Source organism: Apostichopus japonicus, chromosome 16 (assembly GCF_037975245.1).
Source record: "Apostichopus japonicus isolate 1M-3 chromosome 16, ASM3797524v1, whole genome shotgun sequence".
NCBI lineage: Eukaryota > Metazoa > Echinodermata > Holothuroidea > Aspidochirotida > Stichopodidae > Apostichopus > Apostichopus japonicus.
The window spans coordinates 32104530-32127354 of record NC_092576.1 but is presented as its reverse complement, the minus strand read 5'-3'; the positions used below and the strand labels follow the sequence as shown (position 1 = coordinate 32127354).

At 36.7% G+C, this 22825-nt stretch overlaps 1 protein-coding gene across 1 annotated transcript; it reads right to left on the bottom strand.

The window, feature by feature from the left end:
- Positions 1 to 19050: 19050 nt before the first annotated feature.
- LOC139982521 (uncharacterized) lies at positions 19051 to 21964 on the bottom strand. Its single transcript, XM_071995413.1, has 3 exons — positions 21401 to 21964; positions 20160 to 20449; positions 19051 to 19163 (listed from the first exon to the last, which is right to left on the bottom strand). The coding sequence occupies exons 1-3, from the start codon at positions 21962 to 21964 to the stop codon at positions 19079 to 19081; spliced, it is 939 nt and encodes a 312-aa protein (XP_071851514.1). The 3' UTR covers positions 19051 to 19078.
- Between the last annotated feature and the right edge of the window lie 861 nt (positions 21965 to 22825).

Sequence of the window (22825 nt, the reverse complement as noted above, 5' to 3'; positions counted from 1 at the left end):
TGTCTATCATACTCAGTCATAGTTATCATATATGCGCCATAACCGGCTTGTTAGCATGTCACTGTCCTGAGTATAACCTTTATCACATTTATTTCATTGATTACTTTCATAATGTTTTTTAGTATTGTTATGTATTATTTATCTTGTTTATAGTTTTACCACACAACTACAAGTAAGGAATAAATACAAGGTTAAAAAGGTTACGCCTGTCTTTGTCTCATTTATGGTTAGGTGGTTGTCTAGCGGCCGATATACGACGCACAGTGAGGGCAGCACAACAAATATTTGTTACAAACTTGTAATACTAGTTTTTACATATATTTCGTATCCTATGTTTCGCACAATTCGAATGCCTCTTTTCGCATTCCGTGCCGTTCTTTGAATTTCAATATCTTTTCTTTTCTTTCAAAATCCTCATGTTGTTTGCAAAATCTGCTTGCCGTTTTTTTTTATTTTTTATTTCGAATACCAACTTTGAATTCCGAATTCTTTACCGAATTCCGAATGTCTCTTTATTTAAATTTCGAATGCCGTTTTGTGAAATCCGACTGCCATACATCGAAATCATGATATCTCCACAAAATGCGTTTTTTTTGTCACGTTACCGACCTGTTGCACATATATTGCTGTGGCTACAGAAACGTAGAAGTTGACGTTTTGACAGGCCAGAGCAGAGGGGTGCCAGGTGGGTCAGTTGGCATGGACCAACGAATTTGAGGGGGCCTATTCCCACTGGTAGATGGAAAGGGGGTCCCTTTGCTAAAAAATATTGCTATTGTAATTACAGTCGAGTGTTCTAGCATAACTATTACTAGTCGTATTGTACAAGCTAGTCATTCCATGATTGCCAAGAAATAAAGACGGTGACCACAGTAATGGGTTACTAACTGATCAATATCAACTTAGTTACCATTGTAATGCATAATGCTAGTCTACACCAATGTTAATTATTCTTCTTAGAGCGTGACACTCAATAGGATGCCAAAAATTATTTCCGGGTGAAAGTGTTGTTCAACATAATTTAATTTGTCATCAATGGCCTTTCACGCAGGAACAGTCGTTGGCTTATACTCAGTTTCAGCGGGAGACATGTAACCATGGAGGGAGATACATGCCCCTCCCCCCTCCCCCCCAAGAAAAGAGGAAAATATACGTTTCGTTGAGATGCATCAACTTGTAAAAATGCACTTGTTGAGATTTCAAGTTATCTAAAGTCGGTAATTTGACAAAAATACATATTTTGTCGAGATGTCAAGTAAGCGTCAGTCGGCAACTCAACAAAACTCAAATTTTTTCATTGAGCTTTTGTAGGTCGGTAAAATATTACTTTTTTTTGGTCGAGATGCAAAGTTATTTTAACACTCTAACTCCACAATTTTGTTGTCGAAATGTCAAGTAATTGTAAGTTGGTAACTCAACAAAACTTGATTCTTAGTTGTCTTTTGGGGTTAACATCAGTCAGTAACTGAGTGTGTTATTGGCTCAGCTCAGCCCTCAAGTCCCCATCCCGCTGTTTTGTCCTATTGTCGAATAATTTTAGTCTGTTACTTGACAACTTTCATGTCCTCTTGTGACTTTCGTAGCATTCGGATTTCGTAAAAACTAAATCGAAGTTTTAACCAGAATGCGAAATGCATAGAGGTTTCTATTGTCGTATAGTGATGTCAAAACAATCATTGTCCAATCATATGCTTGTTTTACATGACGGGTTTCCGAGGGTGGAAAATTAGAGGAAGGAGAAGAAGAAGTGTGCTTCGAAGTTGTAAGAAAAGAAGAGAAAATAAATCAGTTATAACAATCAAGACTCTACTAAGTCTACTTTATTGGTTATTTCGTAAAGGACAGAAAAAAAACACCCCAAAACGATCAAACACAACATGGTGCAGGAGCTGAGCTTTTGGCACATCTTCGGAACATTATTCAAGCCATATCCTACCGTACAGTTCAACCAAACGTCTGACTAGCTTAGGTAGACGAACCTACGCTATAACGATTTAGCCTAGCTGAGACTACGTCTGTAACCATCAGGCCTAGCTGCGATTGATGTAGTGTCCGTCTTCAGGCATTTAAATAAGCCTAGAATCTTTGGGACTGAAACACACTTTCCATCATTTGTGAGTAGGACCATCAAAAGTTTAGGCTATCCCATGATCAACCACTGATATTCGATGAACTTAGCCTAGCCTACGCACATCCAAATTAGCCATCCAGTGACGAAGCCACCATCGCTCTCATTTTTTTGCTTAGAGTGTACAACGCAACTTAGGCTCGAGACTTTCCATATGCTTAACTACATCGTTAACGAATCCTATCATAGCCTATCGGTCGTAGGCCTACGTACATTGTGAGCCATAGCCAACCGTAAGTTCGTAACGTGACTGGCATCGGACTGAAATTGAAAAGACAAATTGTAGAACCTCATTGATGACGTAGATTGGATTTTTTTTTTTTTTCAATTTATCTTCACTGTGGAGCCGATGACCCTGTGGCCAACCAAAGCCTAGCTCTACACTAACCTTCAGCTTGAATTCACCATAGCCTAGCCTATGCTTTCAACACAGAGCCATGAAGCCTAGCCCTTACTGGAGCTTACAGCACGGTAACCTGGAATAGCATACTGCAGCCTACTACACTAATGCAGCCTGAAGCATTGAAAAAACCTAGCCAATGCAGTCGTACAAGGGAATTCAGCTCAACAATCTAGCCTGCCTGGACTAATCCTATTCGAAACAAAACAAAACACGTTCAAGACTTTAGCATCAGAAAGTCTCTGCAGCAATTTCTAACCGTTCCTGAACTTTGGTATTAGCCAACATCTACCAACAGTTTTCTACCGGTGGCCTACCATACCAGTACCTACTAGTCGAAAGCCTATGTGCAAGAAACTACAAACCAGTCTAACGTAAAAATTTATTTATATTATCGTCAGTCGAGTTGTAACCTTACATAGCCTACAACAGATATTTGATACACTGGTCAATCTTTTCATGTTACTTGGTGTTGCATGCACATTGATCAAGGCAAATATTGGTCTGCCATACTAAAGGGCCTAGCTCTAAATTGTGCAAATTTTCAGATTTGGCCAAGCTTTGTCTCACAATTCACTTTGAGCATTGTGGTATGTTTGATGTGAATTTATTTTGGGTATTAGTCGTTAGTGTTTCATCAGTTAACATGGCACAACCAGCGCAAAGGTTAAGAGTAACAGATTTTCTTCCTACAAGATTTTGTGGTGATAGAATCGACCGTGATTTGTGTAGAGCACATTTTTATACCTTTGTAGATTACTTAGAGGCTCATGACCTGCATGAACCTGCTGATCAGGCAGAACTTCACAATGTTGTACAACTTTTCAAACGTAGCCTCCAAGGTACTGCTAGATTATGGATTGAAGGAAAGGTATTTGAGACATTACAGGATTTACAAACTGTATTTGTCAATCGCCTCAGTCCATCACAGTCTCAATTTGCCCATGTCACCCAGTTTGAGAATATTACATATATTCCTGGGGAAAGTGCTGAGCAACACTTATCCAAAATAAGACAACTTGCTCAAATAATAGGGTATGGGGATGACCAAGTAAGAGATAAGTTCTTATCAACCCTGCCATCAAAATGTCGCACTGCTGTACTAATGTCAGCTCCTGACAACATTTTGGAGACCATAGTTACTCATACCCAGTGTTTTTTTTATCTCCAGGATGAAAAAGCTTCTAAGGAAGTATCATTCTCTGCTAGAGAAGTAGCCCCTGCCCCAAATTCTGCAATATATGATGAGATAGCACAGTTGAAAGATCAGTTGCAGACTTTAAATATGGCACAAGGAGAGTTCAGAGAACCACGCAAATTGCAGCGTGACAGTACTCCTGAACCGTAACTGATCAAATTCCCCATCAGTTAACAGAGGAGGTAAAAGCCTTAATAGGCGAACCTCAGGATTGCACAATAACTTAGGGAAGGATACTGGTAGATATTACAGACGCAAATTTTTTTGTGACTATTGCCTGTATCCCGGTCATACATGGCGGAACTGTAGAAAACGGCAAAGAGACCTTGAACAACGCCAAATCCAAAGAGGGGCAAGACCTACTTCTGAAAGGGATAATCCTCAGATTGGTGGTCAAGGCATGACTCAGGATTTTTAGAAGGGGAGAGTTCTCAGTGCGCTCCTGAACCCTCTCCCTACGTAAATTCTTTGAGGACACCAACTAAGCCTAATAAGAAACAAGGTGATAATAATCATCATAAGGCAGAATATCTGGACAAAGTTGAAGTTGAGATTCAGTTGAATTCCAACAATTATGCAAAAGGTTATTTACCTGACAAGAAGGGTGTTGTTGTACTATTTGATAGTGGGTCTACAAAATCTATCATTGCTCATTCATTTGTTAACTCTTCTAAGTATTTGTCACAACTGAAATGTTCTCATGTGAATCCAGTCACTTTTCGTTTAAGAAATGGATCATATTTGACCTCAGATACTATGATAGAGCTTGAAATAGCAATACAAAAGAGAAATTTCAGAATTTCAGCAATGGTTGTTGATAATCTGATTGGAGTTGACTTGATATTGGGATCAAAAACTTTGGCAGAATTAGATGGGACCTTGGAATTCAAAACTAACAGGTTCAGGATCTCAGCCAAACAGTTGCATCTCAGACCTTCTGCTTATGTTGCAATTAAACCTGGTCAAGAAAAATGCATCACTTTGAAAGGAAAAGTACCACCTTATTTAAGGAATGCAGAGGTAATCATTCAACCCAACAGGTATCTTTCCAAATGGTGTCCATCACAAATGTTGGTGAAATTTAGAAGAGGTCGAACAAGTATTCCAGTTAAGAATATTTCTCGTCAGACTATACATGTTGTGTCAGATAAGCCAGTTGCTACTCTACATTTCAGCCAGTTGATTGATGTTGTACAACCTTTGCCATCACAATATGTAACCCAAAAGTCAAGTAATGATTCATTACACAAAGTATCTGTGGAGTCTAGCACTATTGTTGAGGAACGTGTTAAGAAATATCCACATTTGGATCTAGATGATCCTAATTTGAAATTGTCTGAAGATGAGATTATCCATAAATATGTCAGTTTGTCTCAGAGTGTGTTAACACCTGATGAAAAAGAGGAAGTTTATGACTTGCTCTCACAAAATAGACCAGCATTTTCCTTATATGGAGAGTTGTCAAGCTGCCCAAACTTTGAAGCTGATATTGAGCTATCCAATGATGAACCATTTTATATCAGACCTTATTTTGCTTCCGATAGTGGTAAGCAAGCCATTGACAAAGAGTTAAACCATTTGGTTAAATTAGGTATTTTGTCCATTGGACATCAGTCTTACACATCTCCGGTGTTACTCATATCAAAGAAGGAATCAAGTGAAAAGAGGGTAGTTACAGATTTCAGAAACTTGAATTCTAGAATAAGGAAAATCAATCATCCTTTCCCATTGCTTTCTGAGACCCTAAAGACAATAGGGAATTCAGAAGCCAGAGTGTTGAGTGTAGTAGACATTAAGTCATCCTTTCATTGCCTTCCACTTCCTATAATGGAGGAAATCACTTTTACTATAAAAGATTGCCACAAGGTCTTAATATTTCTCCTGGTATATTTCAGGCGGAAATCAATGATATTCTTCAGGCTATACCTGGTTCTACAGAATTTTGTATTGCACATCACGACGACATTATCTTATTCAGTAAAGATAAGAGTGAACATAAGAAGCATTTAACATTGTTACTGAAATGTTTGGCAGATAATGGATTGAAAGTTTGTCCTAAGAAATGTAAATTGTTCAGAAGCAGTGTATTAAACATGGGTCATAAGATTTTTGTGAATGAAAGGGGTTGTCTGTGTATACAACCACTCGCAGACCGATGTGAAGCAAATAGGAAAATGAAACGTCCAAAAACTCCAAAAGAAACAAGGAGATTTGTTGGAGCAGTAAACTATATTTCAAATTTTTTCCCCAAAATCCAAAGTGTATTGAGATCAATTCATCACCTTGCAAGAAAGCATAAAAGATTTGTGTGGAGTGATGAACATGAGGCAGCATTTGAACAGATAAGATCAATGATGACTAATCCACCAATATTGCATTTGCCAAGAAGTATTGGTACATTCAATTTGTACAGTGACACTTCACGTACTGCTACTGGGTCTTACTTAACTCAAACTGTTGAAGACAAAGAATATATTCTTGGTTATTATTCTAAAGTCTTACCACCTGCCTGCCAAAACTATAGTGTTACAGAGTTAGAGATGTTTGGATTGTTGATAAACATCACAGCATTTAAGCATCTATTGAAGCCAAATGAATTCAATGCATTTGTTGATCATTCATCTATAGTTCAGATCTTACAATTTAAGGATGAACCTAGCACTTCTAGATTGCGAAAATTAATCCTGAAATTATCCGATTATTCATTCAAGATTGCTTACAAAAAGGGATCAGATTTGGTTCTAGCAGATTTTTTGTCAAGAAATCCGAATTATAGTTACTCCGAGATTGACGAAGTTGTTCCTATAGCATTCTCTCTGTTTACTTCAGAACTGTTGAATGATGAAGTTAGACAACCTGTATGTAACCCAATAGTTACAAGGTCATATGCAAGGACACATGGTATAGATATTCCAGATTTGTTCCCAAAGGGCTCAAAGACAAATCAAACTGTTGCAGAGCCAACACAATCGCATAGTGAAATCGCTCAAACTAATGGTCAGACGGCTAATCGATCTTCTGATAGTGGAAACTCCAGAAGACAGTTTCAATTGCATAGACCTGTTAATTTGCCAGAACATGATCACTTGCGAAATGGTGTTAGAGATCTCAGACCACATGTTAACACCAGACCACCACCATTGGTAGCCAATGAACCCAGACTGGTGGATAGGGAACCTGAAGAGTTGGTCAGAGATCCCCCTCCTGAATTGTATAGGGTACCCAAACCACTGATATCCAAAGTAGATGGTCTTGTAACACGTCATGTTCCAAAACAGGCCAAGTTAGATAAGATGATGGATATTATAAAGAGGAAAATTATTAGAGATTACAACTTACCAATTGATGTGCAGCAGTTAAAAATAGAACAGGAAACATCAATTTATTTTAAGCCAGTTTATGATTATCTAGCCTATGACATTTTGCCTAAGGACAGAAAAGCAGCAAAAGGTGTGCAAATGAAAGCAGAACAGTACATTTTATGCAATGGTGTCTTATTCAGATTATTCTTTCATGATAAAGATGATGATTTTACATTGCAACTAGCTGTTCCAGAGAGTCTATCAGAAACTATTATCTCTCGATATCATGACAGTTTATTATGCAATCATCAAGGAGTTGTTCGTACATATGTCACTATCAGACGTAATTTTTACATGCCTAATATGTTTGACACAATTAGCAAGTATGTCAAGTCTTGTCTAAGATGTCAGCAGTTTAGAAATAAGCCAGATTGTTTAAGACCTTATCATCCTAGAGTTCCTGACAATTACAGACCTTTTGATAGAATTAGTCTTGATTTCAAGTCAATGCCGACTTCACTTACAGGTTTCAAGCACCTTATGGTAGCCTGTTGTGAAATAACAAGATTTATTATTTGTGCACCACTGGAAAGTCTGGATGCCGAAACTATTTGTGAGGCACTTATTCAAAAGATCATTTGTATTTTTGGACCACCATTAAGTCTTATAACTGATTCAGGATCTTCTCTCACAGGCAAATAGGTTCAATTACTATGTAACACACTTCAAATTGACCAGAAGATAATAAGTGTTGAAAACCATGGTAGTTTGCAAGTCGAACGACACATCCAAACAGTTGCAAACTTTGTGAAGGTCAATTTAAACCAATTCGGAACAGATTGGGTGCGTTTTGTAGCGACTTCATGTTATGCCTATAATTCGTTCTCGTCGCCTTATCTGGGCAATTACAGTCCATATGAATTGGCATTTGGTAGAAAAGCGCCTGATTTGAGTAATTTGTCTTTCAACCCTATGTCGGATATGTCTCATACTTATCAAGATTATGTTGAACATTTGAAAAAGAAATTTCAAACTGTTTCAAAAACTATTCTTTCTCTTCAGAGAAAACATCAGGAAAAGCAAAATGTAGAAATAACACAGAAGTAAAGCAGAATGCCTGTGTATTCAATAGGACAACTAGTTTACCTATATAAACCATCTTCATCTTTAACAGCAAATTCAAGGCAAATTTGTGCTGAATGGTGTGGACCTTTCATAGTTCATCAAATTCTTGATAGAACACATTACATTCTTGCTACACTAAAAGAGGAGATATTACATGATGTTTTCAATTACAACAGACTTAATCCTGCATTTATCAGAGCTTCTAGTGAGAAGAAGAATATAACACATTTGCAAAAGCTAAAAGAAGCTTTGGGTAAAGCTACTGCAAATTCTACTGATCAAAATACATCACATTCCATTGAGTTTACAGATGAAAAGGGGAACTCATTACCTACTCTTACACGAGAACAATTTATGTGTGTAAGACAAATTGAATCAGTTGGATTAGAAGATTATATGAGTTGTCCGTTAGTTAACAATGGTTTAGCTGTACCGTATCCAATTAGTAGAGATCAGCTTGAGAAACAGCTCAAATTAATTGTTGAAGCGCCAACAGATAATGAAATGACTATCTGTAGAGCTAGATTTCAAGCAGGAAAATTGCAAGTTTTGTTGTCATTTGCAATGACTACTAATGATGGCGAAAATCACATTTGTTATTTTTGGTGGAATGTTGAAACATATCCAGAGTCAAAGGATATTGTTACAAGCATTTTAAGAGATCGTAGAATTCAGCTGAGTGGAAGTCCACAAAGGTTTTTCAGAAAGCTTCATGTGTAATTTAGTGGAGGTTTTCTAAAACTATAGTCCTGTGTTAATGTTACAGTATATGATATTGTCAATCTCTTCATTTAAATGCTTTTGAGGTTGGATCGCCAGTTATAGTATTATTGTGTATTTTGAAGTCCTCAGATTCACAATGTCAAGACAAAGTAGGATTGAATATGTTTATTATTCTCTATGATGCTATTATGTAATTGTCCAACAAGACAAAACTATTATTTGGTTGTCTTGAGCGCACCTTTTCAAAGTCATTTACTTATAAGTAACAGGACCTATGAACATCAATGTTAATACATGTTATTAACCTATTACAGGAAATGATATTCTACATCTTGAAACTAACCATTTGACATGTACAGTATATTAGAGTGTTTGAGAGTTATGTTTAGAATGAATCGGATGTAAATTGGTGATTTTATGTTTTTTCAAAAGGTTGTTTTCTTGATTTCAGAAATTTTCAAGTTTTTGTTGGTTGACAAAAGGAAACAAAAAGTTTTTGCATCATTTTCAGAGTTTTGGTGTAACAAGAGTTAAAAGAAAAAAAAGATTTGTGTATCAAACCTTCTTTTACTAAATTAGGGGGATGTCCGAAAGTGATGTCAAAACAATCATTGTCCAATCATATGCTTGTTTTACGTGACGGGTTTCCGAGGGTGGAAAATTAGAGGAAGGAGAAGAAGAAGTGTGCTTCGAAGTTGTAAGAAAAGAAGAGAAAATAAATCAGTTATAACAATCAAGACTCTACTAAGTCTACTTTATTGGTTATTTCGTAAAGGACAGAAAAAAAAACACCCCAAAACGATCAAACACAACACTATGGCTTCATTGCATTAGACTTCTGCTTGAAGTTAACCAGAAATAGCTGTTTTTGTTGATGTTCAATTACACTATGCATGGTAAACACAGGTCAGTCTACTGTACGTGGCAATACACATCTTAGATGTTTCTTTTTTTGCCTTTGTCTCATTCAATGTTGTTGTCTCCTTTGATGCTGTTGTTTCTTTTGCCGCTGTTGTCTCCTTCAACGTTTTTGTCTCATTTGATGTTGTCTCCTTTGAAACAGCGCCATTAGCGGAGACAACAATATCAAAGTAGACAACATCATCAAAGTAGACAACAACATTAAAGGAGACACCAACATTAAAGGAGACAACAACATTAAATGAGACAACATTAAAAGAGACAAAAACATGAAAACAAACCGCATAGAAGTAATCAACATGATACATTTCCCTCTTTGGCATTCCATACTTATAGGCAGACATATGGTGCTAAGTAAATGCACATTGCAAAATTATGTTTCTGTGCAATATGAAATTTAAACTTTTTTCCACCAAATGGAATTTATGAATAAAGTAAAACACGTCACAAAATCGTAAATAAGCAGCTAGGCCTACTGTAGTGTCTCAAACAAATAAAAAATAAAAACATCTGCTAAAATACCTACGAAGATAGCTTGGCTTCTATTACATTAGGGCTCCACTAGTAAACACTAGGCATATATACTATACAGTGCTATAGGTGTGCGCAAGTCCTAAGCTTATACAGTAGCTCATTGTTACTTTAAACTGCTACTCGACTAGCGCGATTCGTACGTTTTCCCAATTATTTCTTAGTCCTTAAGCTGCAGATTCGTGTGCGAAAAATATCACTTTTACTCCATTACACTGCCTAAATCAAAGTGATCTTTTGTGCAAGAAAACTTAAGGTTGAAAGAGCATCTATCTTCAATAAAATTCTAGCTGCAATCACACCTAACTTGTCTCAAAATTCCTGAAATTGTATATTTTGCGATTTATGGCTGATGGCATGTAGGAAAATGCCTGAAATCATTTCCTGAAATCTTCTGAAATTATAAAAATTACTTTCTTACGTTGTCCCACCTGCAGTGTCTAGGTAATCTGACTTGTATTCTTCACGTTATTGTGTTAACAAACCCAAGTTTACCCCAATGTTGCTGGCCTAGACTACATAAAATTTCCCATAAGCCTAGCCAGGTTTGTTCAAGTTGTCCCATAATCATAAATGTGAAGAAAGTCGAACGTAACTTTCAAGGGATATCTATGCACAAACTGGAAGAAGAGTCTTCACAACTTGAGATTAACAGCCCATCCAGACACAACTCATCAGCTCACTTCCAAACTAAGATCGTTTTACACGATTAATTCGCATTGAGATTGGTCATAGTCAAATATCTAACAAGGCGACAGTTAAGGTTCGTAAACGGCGCCCGATCATTTCCGCAACATAACTACATCCAAACTTTTTATTTTTATTTGGCAGTGAATTTCCACAATTGCGAAATACGACAGAACCATTCCAATATCACTGCTGTATGTCTTGAGTATGTCTGGATTCTACGGATGCCCATTAACTTATTTTCATTTGCCAACAGCCTCCTATTCTTATGATGTGTAATGCACATGTTATCTAATAGGCTGGAAGATTTGATAGATTCTAAACAAAGCTTTAACAATTTTGCCTCTGGTGACTCCAAATCTACTTTATTAAACTGCTTTTAATGCATTTGTTCTCTTTTGCATCCTAATTCCACAGTATACAATCAACTAAAAGAAGTGCATTAGCTGAAACAAAACAACGAAATACACTCTTACACATTAGCCAGTTTGCGCTGTACAGTTTAGTATAAAAGTTAACTATGTTTCCTCATGGAGACCATAATATATGATATACTTAAAATTAAAAAAATATGTCTATCCAATCCATTAATGTTTCAAAAAAGGAAATCAGTTATATTCACTGTTTGCTATACTGGTAAGGTTGAACTTCTTTTTCTTATCTGTAGCACTGATAAATACTTTAGTGGTCCTTTCAATTTTCCTCTATAGTTAGGTCAGATTGCACATATCTTGTATGGCTGAGATGTTTTATCAAAAGAAATCTGTACATTAGCTTTAAAGAAGAAATTTATAAAGAGAATCAAAGCAACAGTTACGATGAATTGTACTTACCTTATCTCGCAATGTACTTACATACTTTTATCCGTGATTTCCGAGGGAAAAGAAAGATCACAACAAAATACACACACTTTAAATATAATCGACTTACCTCATGATTGGATGCAATGTTAATGAAGATGATAGTAGACATCTGCTTAAATATGTCATCGATCGTGCATATATTGATGGTGTCTGAACACTGCTGACGTAGATTGTCGATGTTATCAACCTGAAACCATATAATTAATATTAGATTTGTGTGCATAGTGTTAAAGAGAGAATTCAGTGTTATCATTTTAGTTCAATCAACAATGCCCTAATATTTATCGACCGGGGATATGAAACTCATGCACCAAATGTAAGAACAACAAATACTTGAGGCAATTTTTTAATGGAAGTCATATGATTCACAGTTAATTCAAGAAAAGTTCATGTCAGTTCTTTTTAATTTGGTTTTAGTTTAACAAATGAGGGGGGGGGGGGTAGATCTGATATTGCAAGACAAGTGGTAAAAATATTGTTGCTTCTTTGGTGAAGAGAGAACACATTTATTAATTACTGTCCAATTATGTAAGGTGGCAGTATTTGACATGTTGATACTTCTGAAGAAGAACTATTTTATCATTGATGGGTTTTTTTACTAAGCACAATTTACACAGGAAAAAAAGGAAAAATATGTTATAGAATATTCCTTCTGCGATGACACATTCAATAAAGGATGAATTTGTCTATAACTGGATTAAACAAATAATATGTCTTAGTAGGTCGTTACTTAATGTAAGTAGCAATGTTGAAGGATGCTCTGCCCTGGTATCACACACTTCCTTACTTTTCTAAAAATACCATGAGTATACCAGTCATCACACACATATTGGCCCTGTACAGGTTGTAGTCGGGTTGTAATGTAAAAGGGAAACAGTCGTGCTAGTATGGGTAACTATCATTGATCACATGAAGTGTTGTCCTACCTGCACATATTCACCCAAAACAGGGATTTCCACGTAGAATAGCAGTGGATCCAATATGGGCAAACCAACGTGAGATAGTTATGGGTCCTAAATGGGTCCCACACAAACATTTAAAATGGGTTGATGTTTCTCTGTGGATCGTGCTAAGGATAGTGGTGGGTTCTCTGTGTGGCTCAAATAGGGCTAACATGGCAATCCACAATTGCAATATTATGTTTAGCCAACACAATTTGAAATTTTTATTTGGAATGTATAAAAAAAAATCAGCTGGATTCATATTGTTGACAATTAAGTTAATGTTTGTTGCAATGTAATAACCAACTTGATTTAGAGCCAACATTATCCATACAGCCTCTAGCAGGAGTGATAGCCATCGAACAATAGAAATTAACCAACTTAAAGACTTACAGTGTACACAGTACATCGATTATATCTAAAATGAAGCTCTTCAGTGTTAACAGAGGGCGCTGTCATAAAGGTCCTAACAGAGCCGGAGACTCGGTTCTGGGAGCTATTGTCCGAGATCTATACTGTTAACATATATATCCAAAGAATGTGTAAAGCATTGTAACATACCTATGGGCTAGGTGTGAAAAAATGTTTCAAATATTTATGAGAATAATTGCACGAGTAAGTCCATGATTCTCATTTCAGAGACATGAATACAGTCTTAATGACGCTCAAAGCTTAAACTCTTTTTAGCAGACATGATTAAGAAACCAGAATGAAAACATTTCATGGTGCCTTGCTGCTGTTCATTAGTTCCATTCATAGGGAAATTTCTAACAAAGCCCTAATACAACAACAGCAATTTATGCACACAAACTTTTGTTGCCAAAGTAATGCTAAGCCCTGATATCAATTGCAACACACATTAGTGTGTGAAGACTATCTACCATTATCATCATACCAAGTTTGACGAAATTCCGACTTAGTAGCCAAGTAATTGCAATTTGGAGTATTTCACGTTTGACCCCATGACCTCATTAATATTCATGATATGAGCACCAAAATCAAGAGGGTTCATCTACTCACTATGGGCCACCCACCCACCAAGTATGGTAATGATTGGTCATTCCCTTGTTGAGTTATCGTGCATACAAACTTTTCATAACAAAATATTGCTAAGCCCCCCCCCTCATAAATATGCATGATATCAATTGCAACACACATCAGTGTGTGAAGACTATCTACCAATATCATCATACCAAGTTTGACGAAATTCCAAGAAATAGTAGCCAAGTTATTGCAATTTGGAGTTTTTCATGTTTGACCCGTGACCTCATTCATATTTTTTAACTTTGACCTTGTATAACTTTGCACACCAAGGTCACATGGGGGTCAACCTATTGATATTTATGATCAGAAGGTACCTTTGACATCTGAAAATAGCATCGAATCTGTAAAAAATCCCAAAACACGAAAAGGTCACCACAGGTCAAACTGAGGTCAAGGGTCACCCAGATGCGGTTGGACAACTGGATTACATTGAAGCAACTCCCAACCTTAATGGACAGTTCGTTCTCAAGTTATCACAAAAATACTAGATTGTTATCATGAATTGACCTTTGGTGACCTCGGATCACATGACCGTTAAGTTTGAAAATATTCCCCTATACCATTTCCAACTTGTCCAAAAATATCAACCGTGTCACACCTTGGAACTGGGAGTGATTGCATTAAATGTCTGAAAATTAACTTTGACCTCGTATAACTCCGCACACGAAGGTCACACGGGGGGTCAACCTATTGACATTTATGATCAGATATCTGAAAATAGCATGAGAAACTGTAAAGATCCCCAAAACACGAAAAGGTCACCAGAGGTCAAATTGAGGTCAAGGGTCACCCAGATGCAAGTCGACAATTGGATTGCATTGAAGCAACTCCCAACCCTAACAGACAATTTGTTCTCAAGTTATCGCAAAAATACTAGTTTTTTATCATTAATTGACCTTTGGTGACCTCAGATGACATGACTGTTAAGGTTGAAAATAATCCCCTATACCATTTGCAACTTGTCCCAAAATATCAACCGTGTCGCACCTTGGCACTGAGAGTAATTGCACTAAAGTCTGAAGATTAATTTTGACCTCATATAACTTTAACACACAAAGGTCACCTTGGGTCAACTTATTGACATTTTTGATTGGTGAGACGTGATTATAGCATCAAACTATAAAAATTCAAACATTTTTTCTTTGCCCATTCTCTCCCCCCAAAATACTAGTTTTTTAACATTAAATTGACCTTTGATGACGTCGAATCACATGACCCTTAAGTTTGAAAATATTCCCCTATACCATTTCCAACTTGTCCAAAAATATCAACCGTGTCACACCTTGGAACTGGGAGTGATTGCATTAAATGTCTGAAAATTAACTTTGACCTCGTATTACTCCGCACACGAAGGTCACACGGGGGGTCAACCTATTGACATTTATGATCAGACATCTCAAAATAGCATGAGAAACTGTAAAAATCCCCAAAACACGAAAAGGTCACCAGAGGTCAAATTGAGATCAAGGGTCACCCAGATGCAAGTCGACAGTTGGATTACATTGAAGCAGCTCCCAACCATAACAGACAATTTGTTCTCAAGTAATCGCAAAAATACTAGTTTTTTATCATTAATTGACCTTTGGTGACCTCGGATGACATGACTGTTAAGGTTGAAAATAATCCCCTATACCATTTGCAACTTGTCCCAAAATATCAACCGTGTCGCACCTTGGCACTGAGAGTAATTGCACTAAAAGACTGAAGATTAACTTTGACCTCATATAACTTAACACACAAAGGTCACCTTGGGTCAACTCATTGAAATTTTTGATCGTTGAGACGTGAATATAGCATCAAACTATAAAAATTCAAACATTTTTTTCTTTGCCCATTTTCTCCCGCCAAAATACTAGTTTTTTAACATTAATTGACCTTTGTTGACCTCTGATCACATGACCGTTAAGTTTGAAAATATTCCCCTATACCATTTCCAACTTGTCCAAAAATATCAACCTTGGCACTGGGGGTTATTGCATTAAATGTCTGAAAATTAACTTTGACCTTGTATAACTTCACACACAAAGCTCACCCGGGTGTCAACCCATTGACCTTTTTTGATCGGAAGGTACCTTTGATATCCAAATCTAGCATCAAAACCAAACATTTTCTTTTTTGCCCATTTTCTCTTAATATAAGCATATTTTTTCTAATGTGACCTTTGACCTTTTGACCTTGGTTTCAGATGTAGTACGATCTCCTGATTCCAAAAAACAAAACAACAAGTCTGTACAGCCATCCTAACTCGGACCAAAAAACTCTGACCCCATATAACTTCGCACACAAAGGTCACACAGGGTCAACCTATTGACATTTATGATCGGAAGGTACCTTTTTCATCTGAAAATAGCATCAAAACTGTAAAAATCCCCAAAACACGTAAAGGTCACCAGAGGTCAAATTGAGGTCAAGGGTCACCCAGATGCGGGTCGGCAATTGGATTACAATGAAGCAACTCCCAACCCTAACGGACATTTTGTTTTCAAGTTATCACAAAAATAGTTGTTTTTTAACATTAATTGACCTTTGGTGACCTTAGATCACATGAATGTTAAGTTTCAAATGTTCCCCTAACCAGTTCACAACTTGTCCCAAAATATCAACCTTGTCCCACATTGGCACTGGGAGTTATTGCAGTTTTAATATTTTGGGTTTTTGGCCTCTAACTGACCTTTGGTGACCTTCACAGGCACTAAAAACAATAGGGCACACCTTCTCACTATGGCGGATCTATATACTAAGTTTTAGTTAAGTCCAACTTTCCCTTGTTGAGTAACAGTGTACCCAAGCAAGTGTCACAGATGCGCACACACATACACACGCACGCACGCACATGTTGGTTTTACATTCCAAACGAGGACCCCATTGTATTTTCCATTGTTCAAATCCACGTACCCTAACCTTAACAATACCCCATACAATAGAAATTCTTCCGAGGACGTGGTGATTCTTTAGAAATCACAACCGTGGACCTGGAATTCTTTTGTTCAAGTCCTCGGTCAGATAGAAAAACAAACACACACACACATGCACGCACACACACATAGGTTCCTTTTGCTAAAGCAAGGAACCAAAAACAGTCGGTGAGACCTTTCTATGTATCTTTATAGACTTATTTTAATGAAAGATACTGAAAGATTCACGAAGAAACACCGATTGTGCTGTTGCCGATAGATTTAAAATTACAAATCATATTTGTGTATATTCTGGATTGTCTTCGTCATATGAGCTGTCGGAGTGTTACACAGTAACAACACTTGATTTACCATAGTTCATTTTGTCACGTTTCCTTCCAAATGTGTTTATTTAGACCCATTGATAACAATGTCGACAATGTGGAGCATGGTAACAGCTGCTGACTTAACAGTCTCAATGTGTGTTTGCCAAATTCTAACTTAGACTATAAACAACAGGGACCATCTAATCACTAGGAGCTGCCAACTGCTAGGTTTGAAGTTCAATTCAGCTTTTACTTCTTGAGATATCCTGTTTACATGGTTTTCAGCTTTTGACCTCTGGTGACCTCAAATGACCGTTGACTCCCATGAAAAACCATAGCGATTACCTGCTCACCAAGGGATGTCAACACACTAAGTTAACGGTTCAAGCATCTTTTACTTCTTGAGATATCGTGTTTACAAGGTTTTTACCTTATGACCTCTGGTGACCCCAAATGACCTTTCACCTCAATGAAAAACAATAGGTATTACTTGCTCACCAAGGGCTATCTACACACTAAGCTTGAAGTTCATTAATCTTTTACTTCTTGAGATATCGTGTTTACATGGTTTTCAGCCTTTGACCTCTGGTGACCCTAAGTGACCTTTGACCTCCATGAAAAACAAAAGGGATCATCTGCTATCCTAGGTCAATCCGCAGTCCAAATTTGAAATTCTAGCATCTTGTACTTCTTGAGATACCATGTTTACAATGTTTTCTGCCTATGACCTATGGTGATCTAGCAAATGACCCTTGACCTCCATGAAAGAAGATAGAAACCATCTACTTACTAAGGGCTACCCACATACTCAGTTTGAAATCTAAAACATTTTTACTCCTTGAGATATTGTGCTTACAAGGTTTTCAGACTTTGACCTCTGTTGACCTCAAATGACATTTGAACTCCATGAAAAACAATAGGGATCATCTACTTACTAAGGGCTACCTACACACCAAGTTTGAAGTTCATACAACTTTAACTTCTTGAGATACCGTGTTTACAAGCCAAAGCCTCACATACACACACATACTGTACACACGCAAACACACCAACACGCCATCACCATCGCATAGATTCCTTCGGCTTTCGGCAAGGAATCAAAAATGACACCGTTCTATGCAATTTTCATATTAAAATTCATTTTTCTATTGATTAATCTGTCGTTAAACACTTTTGAGCTGACTAAAGTTGGCCAAATTTTTAACCAGTCCGTAGATTCTAAAAATTCAATCAAAATTTCCAAGCCACGCCCAACAGATCGTGTGCCAATCAAATCTCTCCGTTTTGTTTATACCGTTAGGTTGTTTTACTTTCACTTTCGTGGCTAGCCTGTGTTTGGTCTCTTGAATAGTTTCTTTCTTTCGGTCTTACAGATGTAGCTCTAGAAATGTTGTCATTTCATTCAATTGAAATAATTAAACAGGTGTTTTCAGACTTTTCCTCCGTCGAATTGGTTAAAAAATAGTGGACGATACAAGTATATATATATTAGTTACATTTGTGTCAGAAGCATGCTGATATGTGCGGTCGCAGTGTTTTACGGTGAGTCGTTCGCGCCATATGTATATATATATATATATATATATATATATATATATATATATATATATATATATATATATATATGTACTCAAAATATGAATCATTGGATATGGATATAAGATGACAAAACAACGCCCCTAAACTCTTACCTCCCAGTGACCACTCTGAAGATCCAAATGAAAGTCGATGTCAAACGGACGCCACTGAACTACATGAAAATATAAAGAGAATGAAATACACATATTTTGGTATCACAATAAATAGATAGCTAAATACATACCGCTGCTATATGCTGTTGAAAGTCATTTTGCTAACATCTGAATTTGTTTCATCCGGAATGTATCTTATATACTTCACTTTACATATGTCATACTTGATAGTTTTTCAGTTGGTAAACATTACTTAATGAGATGAACAAACAAAATTTAATCAGTTAATACTGTCCATTCCCTTTTATTTACCTTGAATATTCCGAGTCTTCATTATGTTTGTAAATGCCTCAGGTGAGACAGAAGTTGGCAGCTGAAGTTGATCAAACCTGAAAATGAGAACAAAATTGATTATGACTATTATGACTTCCAACGGAAAACTTAAAAACAGCCAGCCACTTGCGATATTTGTTATTGTGTGTAAATATGCACGTAATAGAACGTAGGCCAGAATATGAAGTATATGCTTACAAGTAATAATATTTAAGTGTTTAGTCTGTGTTGTTTTACTGTTATAATGTTAATATGGTGTGGTCGCATTAGCTATCCCGTGCTATCTGGCTGCAGTTAAGATCTGGCTTCAACGTCTCATTTATTTGATATTTGCGGAGCAAATTTTCTGTAACTAGAAAAGGTGTCTATCTATCAACACTATATACGTCAATTATTACTAAGTTTTTTTACTTGCCTGCAATATTATTTATATGAAGTTTACTCGTAATTGCACATAGGCTAGCATTGTAACGTAAAACCATACGTCTACATTGTGGAACGAATGATTTTTCAATATTATTAAACAGTACATTCAATCAGCAAACATATAAAGAATGTCCATGCAAGACACAGTGAGCACCCATAGTGAAGGTACCAATTCGGAAGACGATGTATTCCGCTCCGCATGATTCATATATCGTAGAAGTTCTTACGTTACCTAGCCTAACAGTAATACACAAAAGCTATAGACCACAAGTTGTTAGGCCTTGAAGTAATAGTAACGTAGTAGGTCAACTAGGAAGTTAAACATATTCGTGAGATTACACCTCCTTCAAATTAGTAGCTTGTTGTATATTATTAACTTAACAACGATATGAAACTATTAGAAATAGCCACGGATGCATGACTCAGTAAAGAACTTCATGTGATCAATATATATGTGCAATATACATAGGTCTGTAGAAACATGATCTGAACCATACTCCAAGAAATGAACGTCCTCATATGAATGAAGCAGTTGTATACCTAATGTACAATGTTTATGCGACAACCTTAAATGCAACTGCATTTACTCCATCCACATCCGTTAAGGTATACGTAATTCTACTTACATCAGCTCCTTTATACGTCGACATTTCATTCCATAGCGAAACAAATTCAAAGTATCCTTTTCTGTTAGTGTTTTGTGGTTGGCACTTTGTGCATCACCATGTCCTCGATATTGATTTCCATAGGATATTCCTGATAATGTCTTGGTGTTGTCATGCTGTGCATTACCTCCAGCTATGTGTATCTTTTCTACAGTTGGAAGTATTGGTAAAGATATCCCGCTGTGCAACATAATAGTGTCGCCTTCAAACTTGATGGAAGAGTACTCGAGGTGTAAACAAGATATTGGAATCTGTGACGGAGACAAGACAGGATGCTTCAAAAGTTAATATTTATGTACGAGATGACAGTCACATGACATTAAACATTTCATTATGTAGTTTTATGTTCACAGAAAACAACCTAATTACTGTTTTGACCATCCCATTGGAAATTATCGGTTGCCGATAATGCGTTGGTAATGATAACTGAGGTTACATACTGTTAAAGCAGTAACTTACCAATTAACCAATTTCATCTGACATAAACGGCTTGCTGTTCCAGGTTAATTTCAATCACTCAAAGCATTTAACTTTTATTAAAATCATTGGAGAACTTGGTATTTATTCTAAAAAGGTAAAATCCTTTTTAAAATCCAAATCATTAATACGTCATGTGTTTATGTTGAAGCATATGTTCAATTTTCTCAAAACATCATCAGTCTGATTTGGTGTCTAATAATGAATGTAAACTAGAGTTTTAGCGCAATTTGACACTTGCAGATATTTTTCTAATCCTGAAGTTTAAATATACTACAACCTTTGCAATTATCCTGGAAAAAGAACCGCTGTTTATTCATAAGCTAGGAAAACCATCATATTTCTTGAAATATATATTAATGATTTAAAGAGGATTAAATCATATACTTTTCTATGAAAAACAAACCATTTTAAAAATAGTAAACAGTTCTTAAATTAGGTGTATGAAAAAATAACCTAAACACTCATTGGCATATATTGCATGGCTTTCAATGATCAGACTGAGTATGACTATGACATGTGTTACATTGTTTCAGAACTATTGAATGTAAACTACACAGAATTTTCTTATTTATCAAAGTCAATTCACTGCGCTATCAATTACATCATTAGAAAGAAAAAGTTACAACACACTTGAAGCCTTTGATACAAGGTCTCTCCGTGTCCAGTATGAAATGCCCATTCTTCTTTAAATTATGAAAGACTGTTTTTATTAGTCAACTTACATCATTCTTAGATGCAATCTCCAGCAACTGTGTCGTCGATCTTTGTAGGAGAGCGCTGTCGCCTCTCTTTATCTTAACGTCACGCGAACAGAGATCTTTCACCAAATCCATAATGTCCTTGATATCACCAGTTTGTTCCAGGATACAGAGGATGGCAAAAGTATCACCGCCTGGTAATCTCTTCAAATGGTTGATGAGTTTCTTTCCAGCATTTGGATCCAGACCACAGGCAAATCGAAAGAGATACTGAAGATCAAATGGATCTAAGAAGTTGAGCGTTTCGTTGATATCGTATGCATTCTTTACAAGAGTGACAAGGGGGTGGGCTGCATACCATTCACAGAATAGTTTATGATAAAAACGGACCTCCGTTGTAAACAATACATTGCCTCCAGTAGAATCATCGCTCACTACATATTCTTCGACCAAAATGCCAATTAAAATATACTGGTCATATGATTCTGGCCTAACTCTTTGACGAAATCCAGTCTTAATCCATGACAATTGTTGGTTTCTTTTGTTTAATCCTTCGAAAGCTATTTTGTCTAGCTCATGATGTTCCATTGCATGAAGATAGATGTTACAGACATAACAGTCACCCACAATATACATCCTACCACAGAGGTAGCTATTAGCTTTAAAATGCACTGAAAGAAAAGTGGAAATAACTGTCAAACTCTGAGCTCAGAATTCAAGAAGAAATATTGCAATCAACAACAATCTAAGCAAATATACTTTACTCCTGAATGTTGAAATTTGGTGGACACCAGACCATTGAAACACTGGACCTAGTTCAAGGGAACCATGTGACTGTGCATTATATGTGTCTCATGTCACATGCATGGCCACCAGAAGATCCCTAGCAACACTGGACTAAGTTTAAGGGTATCATGTGATTATGTAATATGTCTCTCATGTCACATGACCACCAGAACATCCCTAGCAACACTGGACTAATTTGACAGGTATCATGTGACTGTGTGTAATATGTCTCTCATGTCACATGACCACCAGGACATCACTAGAAACACTGGACTAAGTTCAAGGGCACCATGTGACTTTGTGTAATATGTCTCTCATGTCACATTACCACCAGGACATCACTAGAAACACTGGACTAAGTTCAAGGGTATCATGGGACTGTGTAATATGTCTCACCTGTCACATTACCACCAGGACATCCCTTGAAACACTGTACTAAGTTTTCAGGGCACCATGTGACTGTGCATTATATGTGTCTCATGTCACATGACCACCAGAACATCCCTAGCATCACTGTACTAAGTTTACAGGTATCATGTGACTGTGCATTATATGCCTCTTATGTCACATGACCACCAGAACATCCCTAGCAACACTGTACTAAGTTTACAGGTATCATGTGACTGTGCATTATATGTGTCTCATGTCACATGACCACCAGAA